Raw genomic sequence first — 17,936 nt, 5'->3', positions numbered from 1 at the left:
CCCATCATAGCCCTGCATGGAATGATGAATACTAAGGAGTATGAGGCCATTTTGGGGAACCAGGTTCTACCCATTGCCCAAATATTGTTCCCTGGTGGTACAAAATTCCACACACCACGATTCAGGAGCTCTATACGTCCATTCCACGTCGGATCCAATCTGTTTTGGACGGAAAAAGAGGCCGCACACCATACTAGGTATGATTTTCACACTTTTGTAAACGTTTTAGATTTTTGTCCAATCCTCCCTATATATATATATATATATATATATATATATATATATATATATATATATATATATATATATATATATATATATCGGGTGAAGCATTTAAAATTGTTTTTGGGAATATCTTGAAAACTGCAAATCGGATTTTAAAAAAGTTGCAACAAAAGTTGTTCACCTCGAAGGGGAACATCCAAAGATACCACACGCGACCCCCTGCCCCCACCACCCGGGGGAGGGAGGGGCAACTTTGAAATCTTAAATAGGAACTCCCATTTTTATCGCATATTCTGATTCTCCGTGAAAAAATACGTAACTTCTGTATTGAACATTTTTTCGTTACGTGATAGATGGCGCTGTAATCGACAAAAACAAACATAGTACAAACGAATGACCTAGTTATTGTTTCAATTTTCTAAAGTCTAAAGGGGCTATCTTGCCAGATTATTAATATTCAAAGTCTAGTTTGGATTTTAGTCATATTTTCCGTTTACCATTTTTCCATTGCTTACTTGTATTTATTTTATTCATGTTTATTTTCCTTTGCAATTAGTATAAATTAGTTAACGTATAAGTGTAATTAGTTATCATTATTGTATTTTTTCCTTTCATTAATTATTTCATAATACAATTATATTATTACTGGTGAGCTTATGTCCGCGACCCATACCTTATATATATATATATATATATATATATATATATATATATATATATATATATATATATATATACAGGCGCGGATCCAAGGAGGGGGCTATAGCCCCCCTTCTTGACGCTCAGGTATACACTGGATTAAAGGGCTTCAATCCTGCTTTACACAGGATAAAGCGGCAAACTATGGCTTAACCCCTCCCTTGATCATATCCTGGATCCGCCAGTATTTATATATATATATATATATATATATATATATATATATATATATATATATATATATATATATATTTGTATACCTTTCGAGTCGTCGTCTGGAGACATAAATTGCACTATGTAGCAACGTCGCAAATAAAGAACCATAGATTTAGATGTATCAATCTATCAAATAGTTATATCGATTCTTTTCCAGATGGCAACTAAAGTCGATATTGATTGATACTGGCATCACTTATTAGTGAAGCAATCGATTTAACGCTTTGTTGTATTCGTAGAGTAATGCTAATGGCTTCAAGTTACTCTGCGACGTTGCCACATAGTAAAATTTTGATTCCCCATAGAGCCTGAAGGAGGCCCCGGAGGGCATTTCATCATACAACATTTTCGCTTTATTGTGACCTGCAGAAGAGTGCTCTGTGGTCCGTAGGCACCATTTTTAGAACACCCATAGTTTATATTATAATAATCTTAAGTGTTCTTGGAAGAAGATAAACCTTTCTAGCCTAATGGTTACTATTGGTTAAAGAGCTCGCCTTTGGTTAAAATATTTAATCTGACATTGTAAATTAAAATACAATTTATATAGAAGTGAAATAAGTATGAAGCATATATATATTATATATATTATATATATATATATATATATATATATATATATATATATATTCAAAATTCGAAATTCTAGTTATGAAGTATCTATATACGATTTCTGAATTCGGAATTGAGTTGAGTTGATTTTAGTTTAGCGTCCCGTTCAGCAGCGAGGCTATATGAGACGGGACCTACTGATTAACGTGGAATCCGAACCACATGAGCTCCCGCCGGGAATCGAACCCGGGTCTCCCACGCCAAAGGCGCGTACGCTAACCGCTTAGCCACGAGGGCGAATTCGGAATTGAATTGAGTTGAGTTGATTTTGGGTTTTACGTCCCGTTCAGCAATAACAGGAGGTAAGCACTAAAACGCTTGATTGACAAACCAGAGTAAGAACTGAAAAATAAAACAATATTGAATAGGTCTACAACAAGGGTGGCTAACCTTTCTTAACTTTGAGCGCTACTTTTCATTTCTGAAATCACCAGCGATCTACTGATTAAAATATAGACTAATAATGAGGACGTAATGGACAGTAAAAAAAAAAAAAAAAAAAAAAAAAAAAAAAAAAAAAAAAGGAAATACGATTCATAAAATTAAGATTATTTAAATATTTAAAAAACTAATTAATTCATTTTGATTTTCTCAGAAACGTTCATTTGTTATCAGAAACTAGCAATCAGTCCATCGAGATTGGTATGCTTGATTGATACAAACAGTAAGACAGACCAACGTGGGCTACCTCTCACAATTACTTATAGACTAGTAGACCATGGTTGATGTGTCCATCTCTGGTCCCCAGTAAATTTATGTGGAAGTATTATTGCAAATACTGTATTTAATTTTAGGTTTATAATGACTTGTTTCGAAGATATGGACAAAGGTTTCAATCAAGGACGTGCCGCTTCTGATGTATGCGGTCTAGGTTTCAATTCTCGGTGCTAGTCGGTTTTATCTCATTTTAAACTATGGATCTATCTTTGCTTTAGCCGAGGTTAAATTTCATAAATCAAAGCAAACTAAATCGAACGGCTAATTTGTTGTAGTTTTCGTAGTTTGGAAACCTATTCGCATTTCATGAACAGAAAATGGGGAAAGTTGATATTTCTTTCCTTTTTGTCAACAGAACAGATCGATCACAGGACGACAGGTATAAGCAAATTCTTAGCAAAACCTGTTTTTTCCGCTTTCCTTCCAAGAAGCTGGCAGCGAAGAAGGGTTGGAAGCGGTGACCTATTCATTCCTTTGTTTCTCTACGGGGGGCTATACCTGGCTTGCATGCGATAAGTTGAACATGTCGAACTTATCGCATCGTATCATATGCAGGAGAGATATCATGAGATAAACTAATTTAGATGTGATGATTTCTGAAATTTATCTCTACCCTTGATGATTTATCATAACGTCTAAACGGCCTCTAAGGTTGGTTGACCTGCTGTCTTCTGCTCGCTCGGCATGGCCTTGTGCAAAGCTGTCAGAAATCATCGTTCACCGGCCTGGGTATAGCTTTCAATTTTATTTGTATTTCAGTATGAAAGTTTTGTTCCAGTTGTATTTTTCTGGTATTTCAATATGCAGTTCTCATTAGTTTCATATCATACCTCTTTCATTTAAATTGATTTTTAACAACTCTGCACTTGTTGAAAATGTTTAGTAGACTATTGTTTGTTGTTCTTCATAGCATGTGTTAACATAAAAATATGTCTATCAGAACAAAATTCAAAATAATATTTAAAATATTTTCTGGTACTGGATTCTAATTATATTTATCTCTTCCGTTTATCTTCACGACCCTCTAGGGGTCGCGACTCCCAGGTTGAGAAACCCTGACCTAGACCTACTAAATGTTATTTCCCCTTTTCAGTCTTGGTACTGTCTAAGGATTTATTCTTTAAATACAGAATATTTGTTGCTGTAGTGATCTGGTAAATTGTGCAAAGCTCAAAATTGCTTAGAGTTAAGTTTATCATGACACTACCTTTTTTTTTATTCATAACAATTAGAGAAGGCCAGGTTTATAGAACACGACAAAAGAATTATCTAAATGTTATATAAACACAATCGTACTCACAGTACACAAATAGATTACACAAAAAGATACCTATTGCTTTTTGCGTATGTAAATAATCGTCTACATATTTTTTTTTTCTAACAGAATTTCCACAATGAAATTGTGAATCACAAAATATTGCAGAAGAATGAACCCTACAATCTAATCCTTCAAATTTATTATTTCAGTTCAGTGTTTAGTAATTTCTGTTTGAACATTACTTACTCCAGAATAACATCTGGGAATATTATCAATTAGTCAGGGGTGCCCACAAGGGGGGGGCTATGACGCAAACTGCGTCATTGAAATATTTGGGGGGGTTAAAATCTATATAAATATGTTTGATGAGGGGGGGGTAAAATTAATCGAAAAGAAGATTTTTTTCATGGAAGAACACCTACGGATAGACAATTGGGGGGGTGCGTCATAGACATAAGGGGGGTGGGCACCACTGAATTAGTGTCAATTACCCGCTTCGCTTGGTTAAAGTAAGAAAAGTTACTAATAAGTTTGTTAGTCAGTTGAAGCGCTCTCAAATCAATAGAAACAGAAAACATACTGAAAGGTCATAAAATAACAAGTAGTCTAATCTATATAAATAAAAAATTAAATATTACTGTTGTGGTCTGAATTTGGAATTAAACGGCATCGGAAGTGTCACTGTCCCTCTCAGTGACACCGAAAACTATGGATTCGGCATTAATGTCGATCATTTTTATGATATCTCTTCTCCCCCTCCCCTAAGTTGTCCCATCGAAGTGAAATGATAAAAAACATGCTAGGCCCGAACCTCATCTATATTGAAAATTTGATCGAGATCGGTTGGGTGGTTCAAGAGTTAAGTCACAAACATAGTCACTTTCATTTTTATATATGTAGATAAGCTCTTACAGAAAAACGGAGTTCAGTTTTTAGGATTTTACTCTTAAAAGTTCAATGTTCAAACAAATCGCAGACTACCGGCAATCACCTAAATAATACAGTGAATGTAAATAGCTTGTTTTCTTGAGGTGGGTGATTTATTCCTTTATATTTATGTAGGCCCTCAGCTTGATTTAGAATGCTCCTCCTTGGCACCTGATATTAGCAGGTTTCTGATTCATTGCCTCTTTTTAATCCCTATTTTCTGATCTTTTTTCCCGCTCTATTTTTTTAATAACTTGCTTGGTGTAAACTTGGCACTCGAGGAGGAAATCGTGTGCTGCTCATGGCAGCTGTGACTGATATGTTGTGGTTTAGAGTCAGTCAGCTGTTCACAACGTAACATTGATGATGCTAGTGACATCTGGCGGAAGTTTATTTTAAAAATGTCTGAAAAATGTCCATATTAATAACATGCAAGAAGTTTTAAAAAATATCTAAAAAAAAAAAAAAAAAACTAAAAGTAAAAACAGTGAATAGTTGTATTAGCATGAGGATCGAGTAACTGAGATCTAATTTATTGTTTTAAACTTGATGTCTTCAATACAAAGTGACGATTTGCATTTCCAAGGTCGTAGTCCAATAAAATAATAAAGATACTAGAAGACCCTGCTTCCCAGGGGCAATCGTAATTCTGACAAATCTGCCCACGAACAAAATCCATTTTTTTTTAAACGTATTTTGTCTTAATAATATAAAGGCAAACTTCCTATCGAACTATCATTCCGAATAAAATTGGAATATGGCCCCGGATTCATTGAGAAAAAAAAATCTGATAGTCTTATATATATATATATATATATATATATATATATATATATATATAAGGTAGAGAAATTTTAAAATATCACAGGCTTGCTCAGTGTGTTGTGTGTAGTTTGACAATATGGGAGCAATACATGTATATTTCAATTTTCGATTCATAGCCATGTCGATACAATTAGTCTACGTTAGAAGCAACAATTGTGCTTTTTCCTCTCGTTATATTGAGAATTATGGGGGAAAAAATCTAAGAACGTAGGTATATGCGTAATTTACACTCATGACATTTTTTTTTTCAAGTGTTGTGTAAGTAAGGTAATTATACTGTATTTTTTTTTTCTTTTCTTCCTATTCAGCTTGTAACTGTAACGGGTTCTCCAATCGATGTTTCTTCGACCAAGAGTTGTATGACAGAACGGGACATGGTGGACATTGTTTGGACTGCACAGGAAATCGAGATGGACCTAATTGTGAACGCTGTAAAGAAAATTACTATCAACGAGGAGACGGCCATTGTATAGCGTGCAATTGTAACCAAATTGGTAAGTTAAAAATTATTCCTCTCTATCACCCAATCCCCACTCATTATTTTGATCACGCTGAATTCAGTCATTCTTATTTCCTAGTGGGTTACTTGATTTTTTTTTTTTAAATAGGATCATTACCGTATGTTACATTCTTTGTTAATTAGCATATGAAATCACACATCTTTTATATTTTATTCCATTGTTGCCCATATAGCAGACATAAGGTTTATCTTTGGTAGATATTTCTCCATCTTATTGGATAAACAAAACAATTTTCTGTTGTTTGGAGAAGTTTATATTACGAAGTTTAGTTGCGAACAAGTTCTAGTAAGGACATTAAGTACCCCGTGAAATAGGACAACGTAAACAATTTATTTATTTAAAGAAATATGTATGTATATCAGTGACCCGATTGGAGAAGATTGATCATGTTTTAAAATTTGTATTTGAAAATTAAAAAAAAAAAAAGACATATTGTGAACATTATGATTGAGGAAACTAATAACTGTTCTGTATATCTTTTCTTCTTTTTCTTTCCGCTTGGTAAGCACATTAATGTGCCATTTTTTTTTTTAAAGGCAAAGAACAATTTTACAAATTTAATGTTAAACTTTCCTTATAGGTTGTAGATTAGTAGCTAATATTGTAACTTTTATTCCAACTTCAGCTAATTTTGGACAGTTAGTTACGTATTTGCCCTAAGTTCGTCAGATTATATGATTATTGAGCTACTTAAGATGTAATTCATTCAATGGATGTTCAATGATACACAAAATAAAATAAATTAAATTTAGCTTATATTTTTACAATAAATCTTACTTTTAAATTGAACATACATGCATTCACAATGACGTCTTTGCTTGGATTATATCGTAACTGCTTAGAAATCTGTCTGGCTACCAAACCTAACAATATAAATGTGCAGGTCTGACCATAAAAGAAAATGATATCTTCCGTACCAGACCATTGTCCATAACAACATTTACATATTTATACAGATTATCGTTACAATATTTCTTTCTATCTTTCTTCTTTACTTACAACTTTTTTTTCTTTTAATTATCCCTCTGATCACCCATATGAGTTACTGCACTATTCAGAATCTGTCCTATATTATGCTATTAATATAGTAATCATATCTTCCTACACTAAACCAGCTTAATGGACTTGTTCTCGACATTATTAGCACCTGCCAGGAAAGATGTATTTGGGTGAAACGTGGGCGCATCGTGGTGGGTGTGTCGTAGCCGGAAGTACACTTCACCAGAACACGGTAGTATAAACTCTAAAGATACTACGTTCTCTGATTCACCTGTGCAAGTATAGAAGTCACTCTTGTCCCGAGGTGGGTGACCAAACAAGGTCATCGTGAAGATTTCTAGTGAGCTATGAAAGATAAGAGCTAGTGTTATTGAGGAACATTTTTAGAACTGAATTTTATTTTTATGAGAGCACAAATTGCTTCGAATAGTTGAATGCTTAGCGTAGTCCTTTATTACTGTGGTCCTGGGTTCGACTTCTGGTAAGAACATAGAAGTTTCGGTGTTGACTAGGGTAATGAAATTCGGGAAATAAAAATCCAGGACACACTCAGTTTCAAAATGATTGCACTCTCTTATTGTATAAAATCAGATTAAACTTAATAAATATAGGAAAATTATAATTCACTAATAACACTGCTAGGCATAGAAAACTATTCATCTGGAGGTAGTTGACAAAAAGTGCTATTTTTTAAAATTATTTTGAAGTTTTAACGTCCCTTTTCAAGAGGCATAAACCTACAATTTAATATGGAATCCGAACCACATAGGATACCACCGGAAATTGAACCCAGATCTTCCACGCTAAAGGCACTTAGCTAACCATATAGCAACGAGGCAGTTTAAATACCATAGTATTGTATAATGGGGCTGTTCAAAAAGTATGTTATATATGCGATACGCTTCAATTTGCGTTGATTGCTGGTTCAACGAGTACTATCGCTCAACAATAGCACAGATAGCGTTGATGTTAATTGATGCGATGCAATCAGTTGACAAAGTGAAGCATGGCGCAAATATAGCTTTCATTCACGCACTGAAGAAACATTCTGAAATTGTATTAGAAGAGCAGGGAATACAAAATGCAGGAAGGGATATGGAACTAGGAGTCAGGTTCCGCAGGTATGACCGAATCTAACCAACTCAATTATACCTTACAACACCCTACCTTACTATATAGGGTACTCTGTGACTCACATATCCGGATTGTTTGCGCGATAAGTTTGAAAGGTCCTTGCTGAGCCTGGAGTTGATTTGAGGGCGCGAGGCGATGGTGAGGATAATGGTGATAAAGGGTAAGGACCAAATATGATACTAGGGGTAGAGGTCTGCACGGGCTCGGGCCGAGCCCGCGGTCTTAAGCCCGACCCGGACCGCGGCCGAACTCGGGCCTACAAAGCATATATCGCTTCGGGCCCGGGCCGTAAATTTTTAAATGTACAACTATATTTCTCGGGCCTTTTCGGGCCCAGCTTTGTAAATATTCTGTACAACGATTTTTATTGGACCGTTCTTTCTGAAGAACTTTTAAAGCACAACTGCAAAATTAAACCTCTATTTGTTGTAAATAAAAATACAATTTTGCATTAATTATTACGTTTCTGTAACTCGGGCTCAATTCGGGCTCATTTTATTATCACATGAGCTCCGGCCTAAATGCTAAAACATATTTCGGACTCCGGTCGGGCCTCAAATTATAAATTCACGGGTCGGGCCGGGCCCGGGCTAAAAATTCCGGCCCGTGGCCCGTGCAGACCTCTAACTAGGGGTAGGGTAAGAGTAACTACCGATAGTAAGAGAGTTAACAAATGCATTTTCTCTGGTAATTTTATCTGCCAACTTTGTCAGATATGTAATTAAAAGTCAACGAGTTTCCATATTTCATTCAATAGTAGCATCCTAACTATTTATTACATTATTCTTCTTTAGAAAGCAGCAGTAACTAAATTTTTCTTTTACATTACAGGGTCTAGAAGTTTGCAATGTAATAGTGAAGGCAAATGCCAATGTAAGCCAGGAATAACAGGTGAAAAATGTGATAGATGTGAGGCAAATCATTACGAATTCAGCACTCAAGGGTGTAAACCTTGTGGATGCAGCATTCCAGGAAGTTTTGCCAATGAACCTGACTGTGATCCTTATACTGGTACCTGTCAGTGTAAGGAAAATGTTGAAGGCAAACGTTGTGATAGGTAAGTGATAGTTATCCATAAGAAAGAAATGTATATCATTTGACACTATTCTACCAACAGGGCCGTATCCACAACACTACATTTGCTCAGGGTGGCAAAAACTTATTTAGAGCACAGGGGCGCAAAATATATAAATACGGGCTTCGATGGGAATCTCGAACTTATCTACATCTGTTTAATATTCATTCACTCGTAGTTATCATGCAGGTTTCTTCGTTACAGAACTTTTTTCATTTATCTGTTTGTTCATCTGCTTTTTCATTTTAACAATCTTTTTTCATAAAACTTTGTTTTCGAAAGCCTTCAGCCATGAGCAATGCTCCCCCTTCTCGGACTACAAAACATTTTACTTAGAATATTTTACTACTCCTATTCATATATGTAAAATCTGCATTATCTTGAACTTCTCTTTCTCAGGATATGGAAAACAGCAGAAAATTCTGAAACAAATTACGTTGTACCTCTTTTCGTTTCTTTTTTCGTATATTTGTATGTTGTAACAGAAGTTAAAATATACAAATATACAATGTTAAAGAAAATTAGATGATATTCAAAGTGCAAGGTTCACCCACCGTCGTGAGGCCAGTTGGGGAGCCACCTGACTGAAAGAAGTAGGGACTTTTATAGAGAAAAAATGAACAACTACGATAATTGAATTCACCATGTGCTTATCACAGATCTACAAATTTAAAATCATCGGCTGATCGGCTTAATTCCTTCGAGGTTTCATACTAGGGGATATTTAATTAGCTTTGGTTTTAGTATGATTACCGAGGGCTCACCTCTGGTGAAAGGAACCTCTGGTTTGATCCATGGTCATGTGAGTTCGTGATAGACAACTTCTGAATGAAAATTAAAAGAAAAGAAAGAAAGAAACACTTGAAGTTGTAATTTTATTTTTAAAAATTTTCATTGATCTTTTCTATAAATAACTCAGTAGCATTCTAAAGAAAGAAAAGAGTTCGTATTTTGTAACAACAAAAAAGTTGAAAATTGATAAATAGGTCTTAATTATAGGTTTTAATTACCTACTTTAAATTATCCATACATGTGCTTTCACTTACCTTTCGCCCACTGAAGAAATGGGAGAAGTTTCACGAAGGGCATATCCAGTTGCAATGATGTGAACAGACTTTGGGGAAAGATTGCTGAAGTTCAGCTCAAATGTAGAAGAGACTACGTAGATGCTATAGTCCAAAAGCAAATTGTCCTAAAATAGATAGAACATAGTCAAAAAAGCACAAAACATTAACATAAATGTCAGTGAAAACTCAATTTAAAAAAAAAATCCTCCATTTATATCAAAAACCAAAAGAGAGAGGTGGGTTAAATTCAGCTCAAATGTAGAAGAGACTATGTAGAGATTCTATATTCCAAAAGCAAATTGTCCTAAAATGGATATAACATAGTCAAGAAAAGCACGGAACATTAACATTAATGTCAATGGAAAATCGATGAAAAACAATAATTCCTCCATTTATCTCAAAAACCAAAACAGGGAGATGGCTGAAATTCAGCTTAAATATAGAACATACTATGTAGATTCTACATTCAAAAAAGATAGTGTAACAAAATGGATGGGACATAGTTTAAAAAAAAAAAAAAAAAAAAAAAAAAAAAAAAAAAAAAAAAAAAAAAAAAAAAAAAAAAACGAAATATGAACATTAGAGTCAATGGATGATCGTCCACATATCTCAAAACCTATAATAAGATGTCTAATTGAAAGTTTATTGCAAGGACATAATAGCGTAAAAATTTATGTATAGCACGTAAGGTAAATATGGATAGAACATTGTTAAAAGTCAAGTTGTTTGAGTAAAATCAATAATAATGATAGAGTATATGTATTTTCTTCAAATTACCCAGGACGCTCCATGCGGAGGTTATGTGCTTGAAATATCTCAGATCTGGATTTGGAGTTTCCAGACTCGATTTAGCACGCAACGTGACTTTTGACCCGATCATAGTCTTGTCCTTATGGTAAACCGGATAAGTCCTTTGTATGGAAAGATTAAAAGTGTTATGAGTCCAGTTAATTACCTTTTATATATAATTAGTACAGTCAATTACCTTTCATATATAATTACATCCAAATCCATTCACTGTTGTTTGTTATTTTAGGTGTAAACCAGGCTTTTTCAATATTGACATTGGTAATGAGTTTGGATGCACACCATGCTTTTGCTATGGACATTCATCAGTTTGTCGCTCAGCTCCCGGATATTCAAGAGGTAAGAATAACTACAATGTATGAAACTTTAAAATTATTGAAATTTAATGTTTGAAAAAATAGGTTACGCACCACTTACGCAGAAATTAGTTTGCTTTTTTACTTGCTTTGCTTTTGAAGTAAATTGCACACTAGTCACGTCAAGGGTGCGATACTGTATAATCAATTTTTATTTTGTATCAATATACGGTTCCCGCTGTTTACGAATCCTAAAATTCCAATGTGTGTCTCCGAGATCAATAACTACTTTCGGCAACGTCTTGCAATGCGGGATGAGTGAATAGTTATACCATAACAAACAGTGATCGGTGAGAGAAGGTTATACTCACGTTCACTCCATGTTCAAGTTATTAGAGGGATCAGTATAGTGTTATTAGGGAGTTGAGGCAATGAAAATGATGAAATGAGATAAAAGTTATCATACGTTTAATCACCCATACTTCTCCATATCCATACTTCTCAATTAATAAGACTAATTACCTTCTCTATTGATATTGATTTTTTTTTCAAATGACATGTTTTTTTGCTTGCATACGTCAATATAGGCAAGAATCATACTAATCTATATGTGTTATTCAACTCAGTAAAGAAATAAATTTAAAAAAGTGCAGTATTTTGATATATCACACTACGATTGATTAACCACCCCCTTAACCTATATTAAGTAGTCCTTTCAGACCTGACACATTTTGTCTTCATTTGTGTACAAGATTTCAGCTCAGTCGGCTCAGTTCTTTTTGCTGCAGTGAAGTGCAATTGTTACATTCATTGTTAGTTGTTACATTCCCTGGAAAGATTTTCATTGCACTAGAATCAATTAGTTTTATGAGTAGCTTATTTTTAAATATATTCATTTATATTTGGATATGAGCTATACCATTTGTATATTTCCATACGCAATGAAATAATTCTATGATCTAAACCAAAACAAATACGTTTGTTAATTTAATTTACACTTCTTTATTTTTGCCAGTGCTTGTGGAGAGTGTGTTTGCTCGTGGAAACGAACGATGGACTGCTCAAGACCATACTGGACGCTCTATTAGCATGCAATACAATACTGTCACACAGACAATTTCTGTTAGTGCCTCAGGAAGGGAATCCGTTTACTTTATTGCGCCAGGTAAGTTCAATTTCTTTGAAACTTTGTCATGGTTTGCGTTTAGGCCTTATATATATATATATATATATATATATATATATATATATATATATATATATATATATATATATAATATTGAATCAAAATTTACAAGTAGTATGTGTAACTGTTAGAAGCATGCATGTTATTGGTAGGATCATGAGTGTCACCGTAAGGAGAACAATAGATAAAAAAGTATTTTTACATATACAATAAGCAGAATAATAATTCTTAATATTGACAGCAAAGGACATATATTTTAGCACCATAAAATGAGATTCTTCCTAATTTTCTAGAAAAACTACGCATAGGAATTGAACCTCAAATATGTCATTTAATGTAGTTTGATACTGATTGATACAGTTATCAACTTTGGACAGTATTTTAGTTAAACAAAAACTAAAGTTCAAGAATAAATGATAATTTTGGGCTATATATCATTAACCACATTATGTTCTGTCAGAATTAATGATATTTTGGGCCTATATCTTATTAACCATATCATATTTTGTCAGAATTAATGATAATTTTGAGCCTATATCTCATTAACCACATTATGTTCTGTCAGAATTAATGATAATTTTGGGCTATATCTCATTAACCATATTATGTACTATCAGAATTAATGATAATTTTAGGCCTATGTCTCATTAACCATATAATATTTAATTTTATCAGAATTAATGATAATTTTGGGCCTATGCCTCATTAACCCTATTATATTTTACCAGAATTAATTATAGTTTTGGGCCTATGTCTCATTAACCATATAGTATTTAATTTTATCAGAATTAATGATAATTTTGGGCCTATATCTCATTAACCATATAATATTTTGCCTGAATTATTGATATTTTGCGCTATATCTCATTAACCATATTATGTTCTATCAGAATTAATGATAATTTTGGGCCTATGTCTCATTAACCACATAATATTTAATTTTATCAGAATTAATGATAATTTTGGGCCTATATCTCATTAACCATATTATGTTCTATCAGAATTAATGATAATTTTGGGCCTATATCTCATTAACCATATAATATTTTGCCAGAATTATTGATATTTTGCGCTATATCTCATTAACAATATTATGTTCTATCAGAATTAATGATAATTTTGGGCCTATGTCTCATTAACCACATAATATTTAATTTTATCAGAATTAATGATAATTTTGGGCCTATGTCTCATTAACCATATTATATTTTGTCAGAATTAATTATAGTTTTGGGCCTATGTCTCATTAACCATATAGTATTTAATTTTATCAGAATTAATGATAATTTTGGGCCTATATCTCATTAACCATATTATGTTCTGTCAGAATTAAAGATAAGTTTGGACCTATATCTCATTGCCCATATTATGTTCTGTCATCTAGCCAGTGTCACAATGAAAAGGTTCAGTGTCAGTTTCACCTTTAATAGATAGCGTCATTCTTGTACAACGTTAGTTTTTTTGTTTCATAAGCTACGCATCTAGTTTTATACTCACACATATCATTTTGCTAAGTTTAATTAGATGTATCGATTGGTAGATTTCTGATATTGGGACATTTTTGTTAGACACTGTCATTGTTTGTTGTAGAATTTAAATTACTTTAATTAGTATTTAAGGTGAAATGTATTGTCTTAATTTGATAAGCTTCAGTAAAACATTTATTTATTTATTTATTTAATGAATGTTTTTACCTTTATCTTCATACCGTACTCACTTCCTGAGAATTGACTTGCCCCATTACTTTTACAGAAGAAGCAGGTGATAATGAATATTTTTGATTGACTTCCAATGGAAACTTGTTTTTTTTTTATTTTTTTATTTTTTTTATTTCCCATTTAAGAATGGTATTACAACTCAGCGACGAGATAAATGCAGTGCTGAAAACAGGGATTCAGAATATAACGACACAAAATAACTTTAACCTGTCAGAGTGCCAGCACTGTCTTTTGTGTCAGAAGCAGTTGCTTGTCGCAGATTTGTTTCGCGAACCTTTTCGGCAGAGTGGAAGTATAAAAATATAGTGAAAAATAAAGTCAACAAGTATTTTAGGAATGATCCAAAAAAATGCGTCAAAAGATTGCGATCTTAGCCAATAATTGGTTTCTGGATCAGGGTCACAAAATGTTTGAATGGCCCCTAAATCGAGTTTTCGTATTTTCTACGGAATAAGCATATCATACTGAGTTAAGTGATAGCTTGAGTTTGGCTACACTGTATGTAGTTCTCCAGATATAAGGCCTACAAGAATTTTTTTGGTTGGAATATATTGGATCTTTTGATCGAAAAATTATATTACTTTAGAAAAATCCATTATATTCTTAACTTAGTAACGAGATGTATTTATTTTGTGTGGGTATTAATTAGTGCAGTTTGTTGAAACTTCAAAATACTTAATAATAATAATAAAAAATCACATATACATTTCAGACAGATTCCTTGGAGATCAACGCGCTAGCTACAATCAAGATCTCACATTCAAACTGAGAATAGGAGAAAGCGGCCCTCGGGCTACAGTAGAGGATGTTATATTAGAGGGAGCTGGTCTTTCCATTACGCAAACTATATTTGGTCAGGGAAATCCCTTACCAGCAATTCAAGTGAGTAGCAGCAAAGTAAAGAGTTATCTAATGTTTGCAATATAAGATATATCAATCTTTAAAAATTTCTTTGGTTTCGCACTGCTTTGTTATTCTGTTTAATTATGTAGATTTTTCCTTAATGCGAGTATATAATTTTTAAATTTCATTAATATAAACATCTAACAATGTATTGTAACGTTTGCATCTTTATAATCATTCTATGTAATATAAGAATATAATTTATTACCTGAATGGTGTAGTTTGTATTTTTCGTGAGCAATGTTTTGTGTTCCACAGTACTGTAAACTTCTTCTGGCTGTTTCTACAAGATTTCTTGAATATTCCCTTATTCCAATCATGTTTTATGTCATCTAAACTTGATCTATATTTTTTCGGAAATTTTACACTGTTCCACTTCTTTACATTCTATCTTTAAGAACTCCCGATAATCTATATTATTTTATACGCTTTTTCGTGAAGATTTCTAAACTCTCATATACAATCAATTTATAACATAAGTGTGTGAGAGCGCTTCCTAATTTTTACTTTTTTAGTCGTACGTAAATAGAAAATTCTTTTAAAAATAACTTTTTGTTTTAAAGTATGGTTTGTCTTATTTGGTTCGTTCATGTTTTTAAGGAAAGGATGTTTAAAAATACATTGTATTTTATTTTCTACTCGTTACTTATAATTAAATACATTTTTTATCGTTGTAGATTTTTCCCTCTATATGCTTGTAAAAAATTCTTGTCCTTCACCACTGTACTCTAACTGAGGAAGAGATTCAAAAACTAATAAAAAAAACTAGCTTTTTCTGGAAGAAGAGAGGCAGAAAATGAAGAAATGGGACAAAGACAAAAAAACAAACATTAAATGCTCTAAGTGGTTTGCTAAAATCCATTATAATTAATTAAAATGAAGAAATGGGACTGAGACTAAAAAAGAATTAGGCACTCTAAGCGGTTCACTATAATCCATTATAGTCAATTAAAATAAAGAAATGGGACGAAGACAATAAAAACATTAAGAGCTCTAACCGGTTTGCTATAATCCATTATAACCAGTTAAAATAAAGATATGGGACTAAGACTAAAAAAGCATTAGGTGTTCTAAGATGTTGGCTATAATCCGTTATAATCAATTAAACTGAAGAAATGGACTAAGACTAAGAAAGCATTAGGTGTTGTAAGATGTTCGCTATAGTTCATTATAATTAATTAAAATGAAGAAATCAGACTAAGACTTAAAAAATATTAGACGCTCTAAGTGGTTCGCTATAATCCATCATAATCAATTTAAATGCAGAAATGGGATTAAGACTGAAAATGCATTAGGCGCTCTAAGTGCTTCACTATAATTCATTGTAATCAATTAAAATGAGGAAATGGAACTAAGTCTTAAAAAAAGCAAGACTGAAAGAAGCATTAGGTGCTCTAAGTGGTTTTCTGTAATCCATTATAATAAATTAAAATAAAGAAATGGGACTAAGACTGAAAGAAGCATTAGGTGCTCTAAGTGATTTGCTATAATCCATTATAAATACTTAAAATAAAGAAATGGGACTAAGACTAAAAGAAGCATTAGGTGCTCTAAGTGGTTGGCTATAATCCATTATAAATAATTAAAATGCAGAAATGGGACTAAGACTGGAAAAAAGCATTAGGTGATCTAAGTGGTTTTGCTATAATCCATTATAATAAGTCACATCCAATGCTTTTATATTCTTAGACCCATTTCTTAATTTTACCCAGAAAGAAATCTTCTTTCCTGCGCAGTTTGTAAAAACTTTTTCACGCTTATTGTTTTTTTTTTAATTTTCTGCTGTAAGATATTTTGTCATTCAATCAGTTGTTGAAGTTTATCGTACGTTCACAATCTGGAACGCAATTTACGAGGATCTCCCTGGACCTCAACAGCAATTTTGGTTGTATAACGGAATATGATACAGTACATAGTGGGGACCAATATTAATAACAGAGTAATTAAGTAAATATATAAAAGAAGTAACAACGTAATATTTCATTATTATCCTATTTACGTCATTGTGCAAAATTTCATCATCATTGTATGACGTCAGGAAAGAAATAAAATTAAAAATGAAAGAAAACTTTCAGTTTTATGTCCCGAGGTTAGGAGAAGTTGATGATGAGAATAAATGAAATGACGGAATGAAGAAAGTGGGGGGAAACTGGAGAACCTCGAAAAAAATCCACCCGCACCCTGTCTTTGTTCACCATAAAGCTCATTTGGCGCGATCTGGTATCGAACAAGATACGACACGCATCAGAGGTGAAAACTAGCACTGAGCCACTGCAACTCAAATGAATTAAATTAAAATTGCAGGATTTGAATACACGGTTGAACCGTTGTAGGTTAAAGAAACCATGTGAAAGTGATCAATTTATCACCAAATTCTCATTCTATTGGCTTATTTTTGAACTAATTAGTAAAGCTAATAGAATAAATGATGTATTTAAAGCTAATATTTATCTACTTTGGATTGTGATTAAATATTTAATTAAATACTATTATAATCTGTAATGACTTTTCTTTACAGACACAAGAATATAAATTTAGACTCCACGAGCATTCAGATTATGGCTGGAATCCAAGACTTACTGCTCGAGATTTCATTAGCATCCTTGCAAATTTGACTTCAATTAAGATAAGAGGAACTTATACACCTAACGGTACGCTTTAAGTTGTGATTATGTTTATTTGTGGAATAGTAATACACGCTATTTACACGTGTATATATCATTTTCGTAATTTGCTTCAGAGAATTTTCTC

General features: G+C 32.9%; 1 protein-coding gene across 2 annotated transcripts in view; it reads left to right on the top strand.

Moving 5' to 3' along the window:
- The window catches only part of LanB2 (laminin subunit gamma-1), a 488,424-nt gene that overhangs the window by 416,597 nt on the left and 53,891 nt on the right, over positions 1-17,936 (top strand). For both annotated transcript variants that reach the window (XM_081764904.1, XM_081764905.1), the window contains 6 exons: positions 5,788-5,973; positions 8,965-9,190; positions 11,312-11,421; positions 12,394-12,543; positions 14,995-15,164; positions 17,704-17,836. In XM_081764904.1, the coding sequence (XP_081621030.1) occupies positions 5,788-5,973; positions 8,965-9,190; positions 11,312-11,421; positions 12,394-12,543; positions 14,995-15,164; positions 17,704-17,836 (975 nt within the window). The remainder of the gene's footprint in view (positions 1-5,787; positions 5,974-8,964; positions 9,191-11,311; positions 11,422-12,393; positions 12,544-14,994; positions 15,165-17,703; positions 17,837-17,936) is intronic.

The sequence above is a fragment of the Thermobia domestica genome, chromosome 7, assembly GCF_964235325.1.
Source record: "Thermobia domestica chromosome 7, izTheDome1.hap1.1, whole genome shotgun sequence".
NCBI lineage: Eukaryota > Metazoa > Arthropoda > Insecta > Zygentoma > Lepismatidae > Thermobia > Thermobia domestica.
The sequence above is the reverse complement of the archived record's forward strand: the minus strand, read 5'-3'. Positions and strand labels throughout refer to the sequence as shown.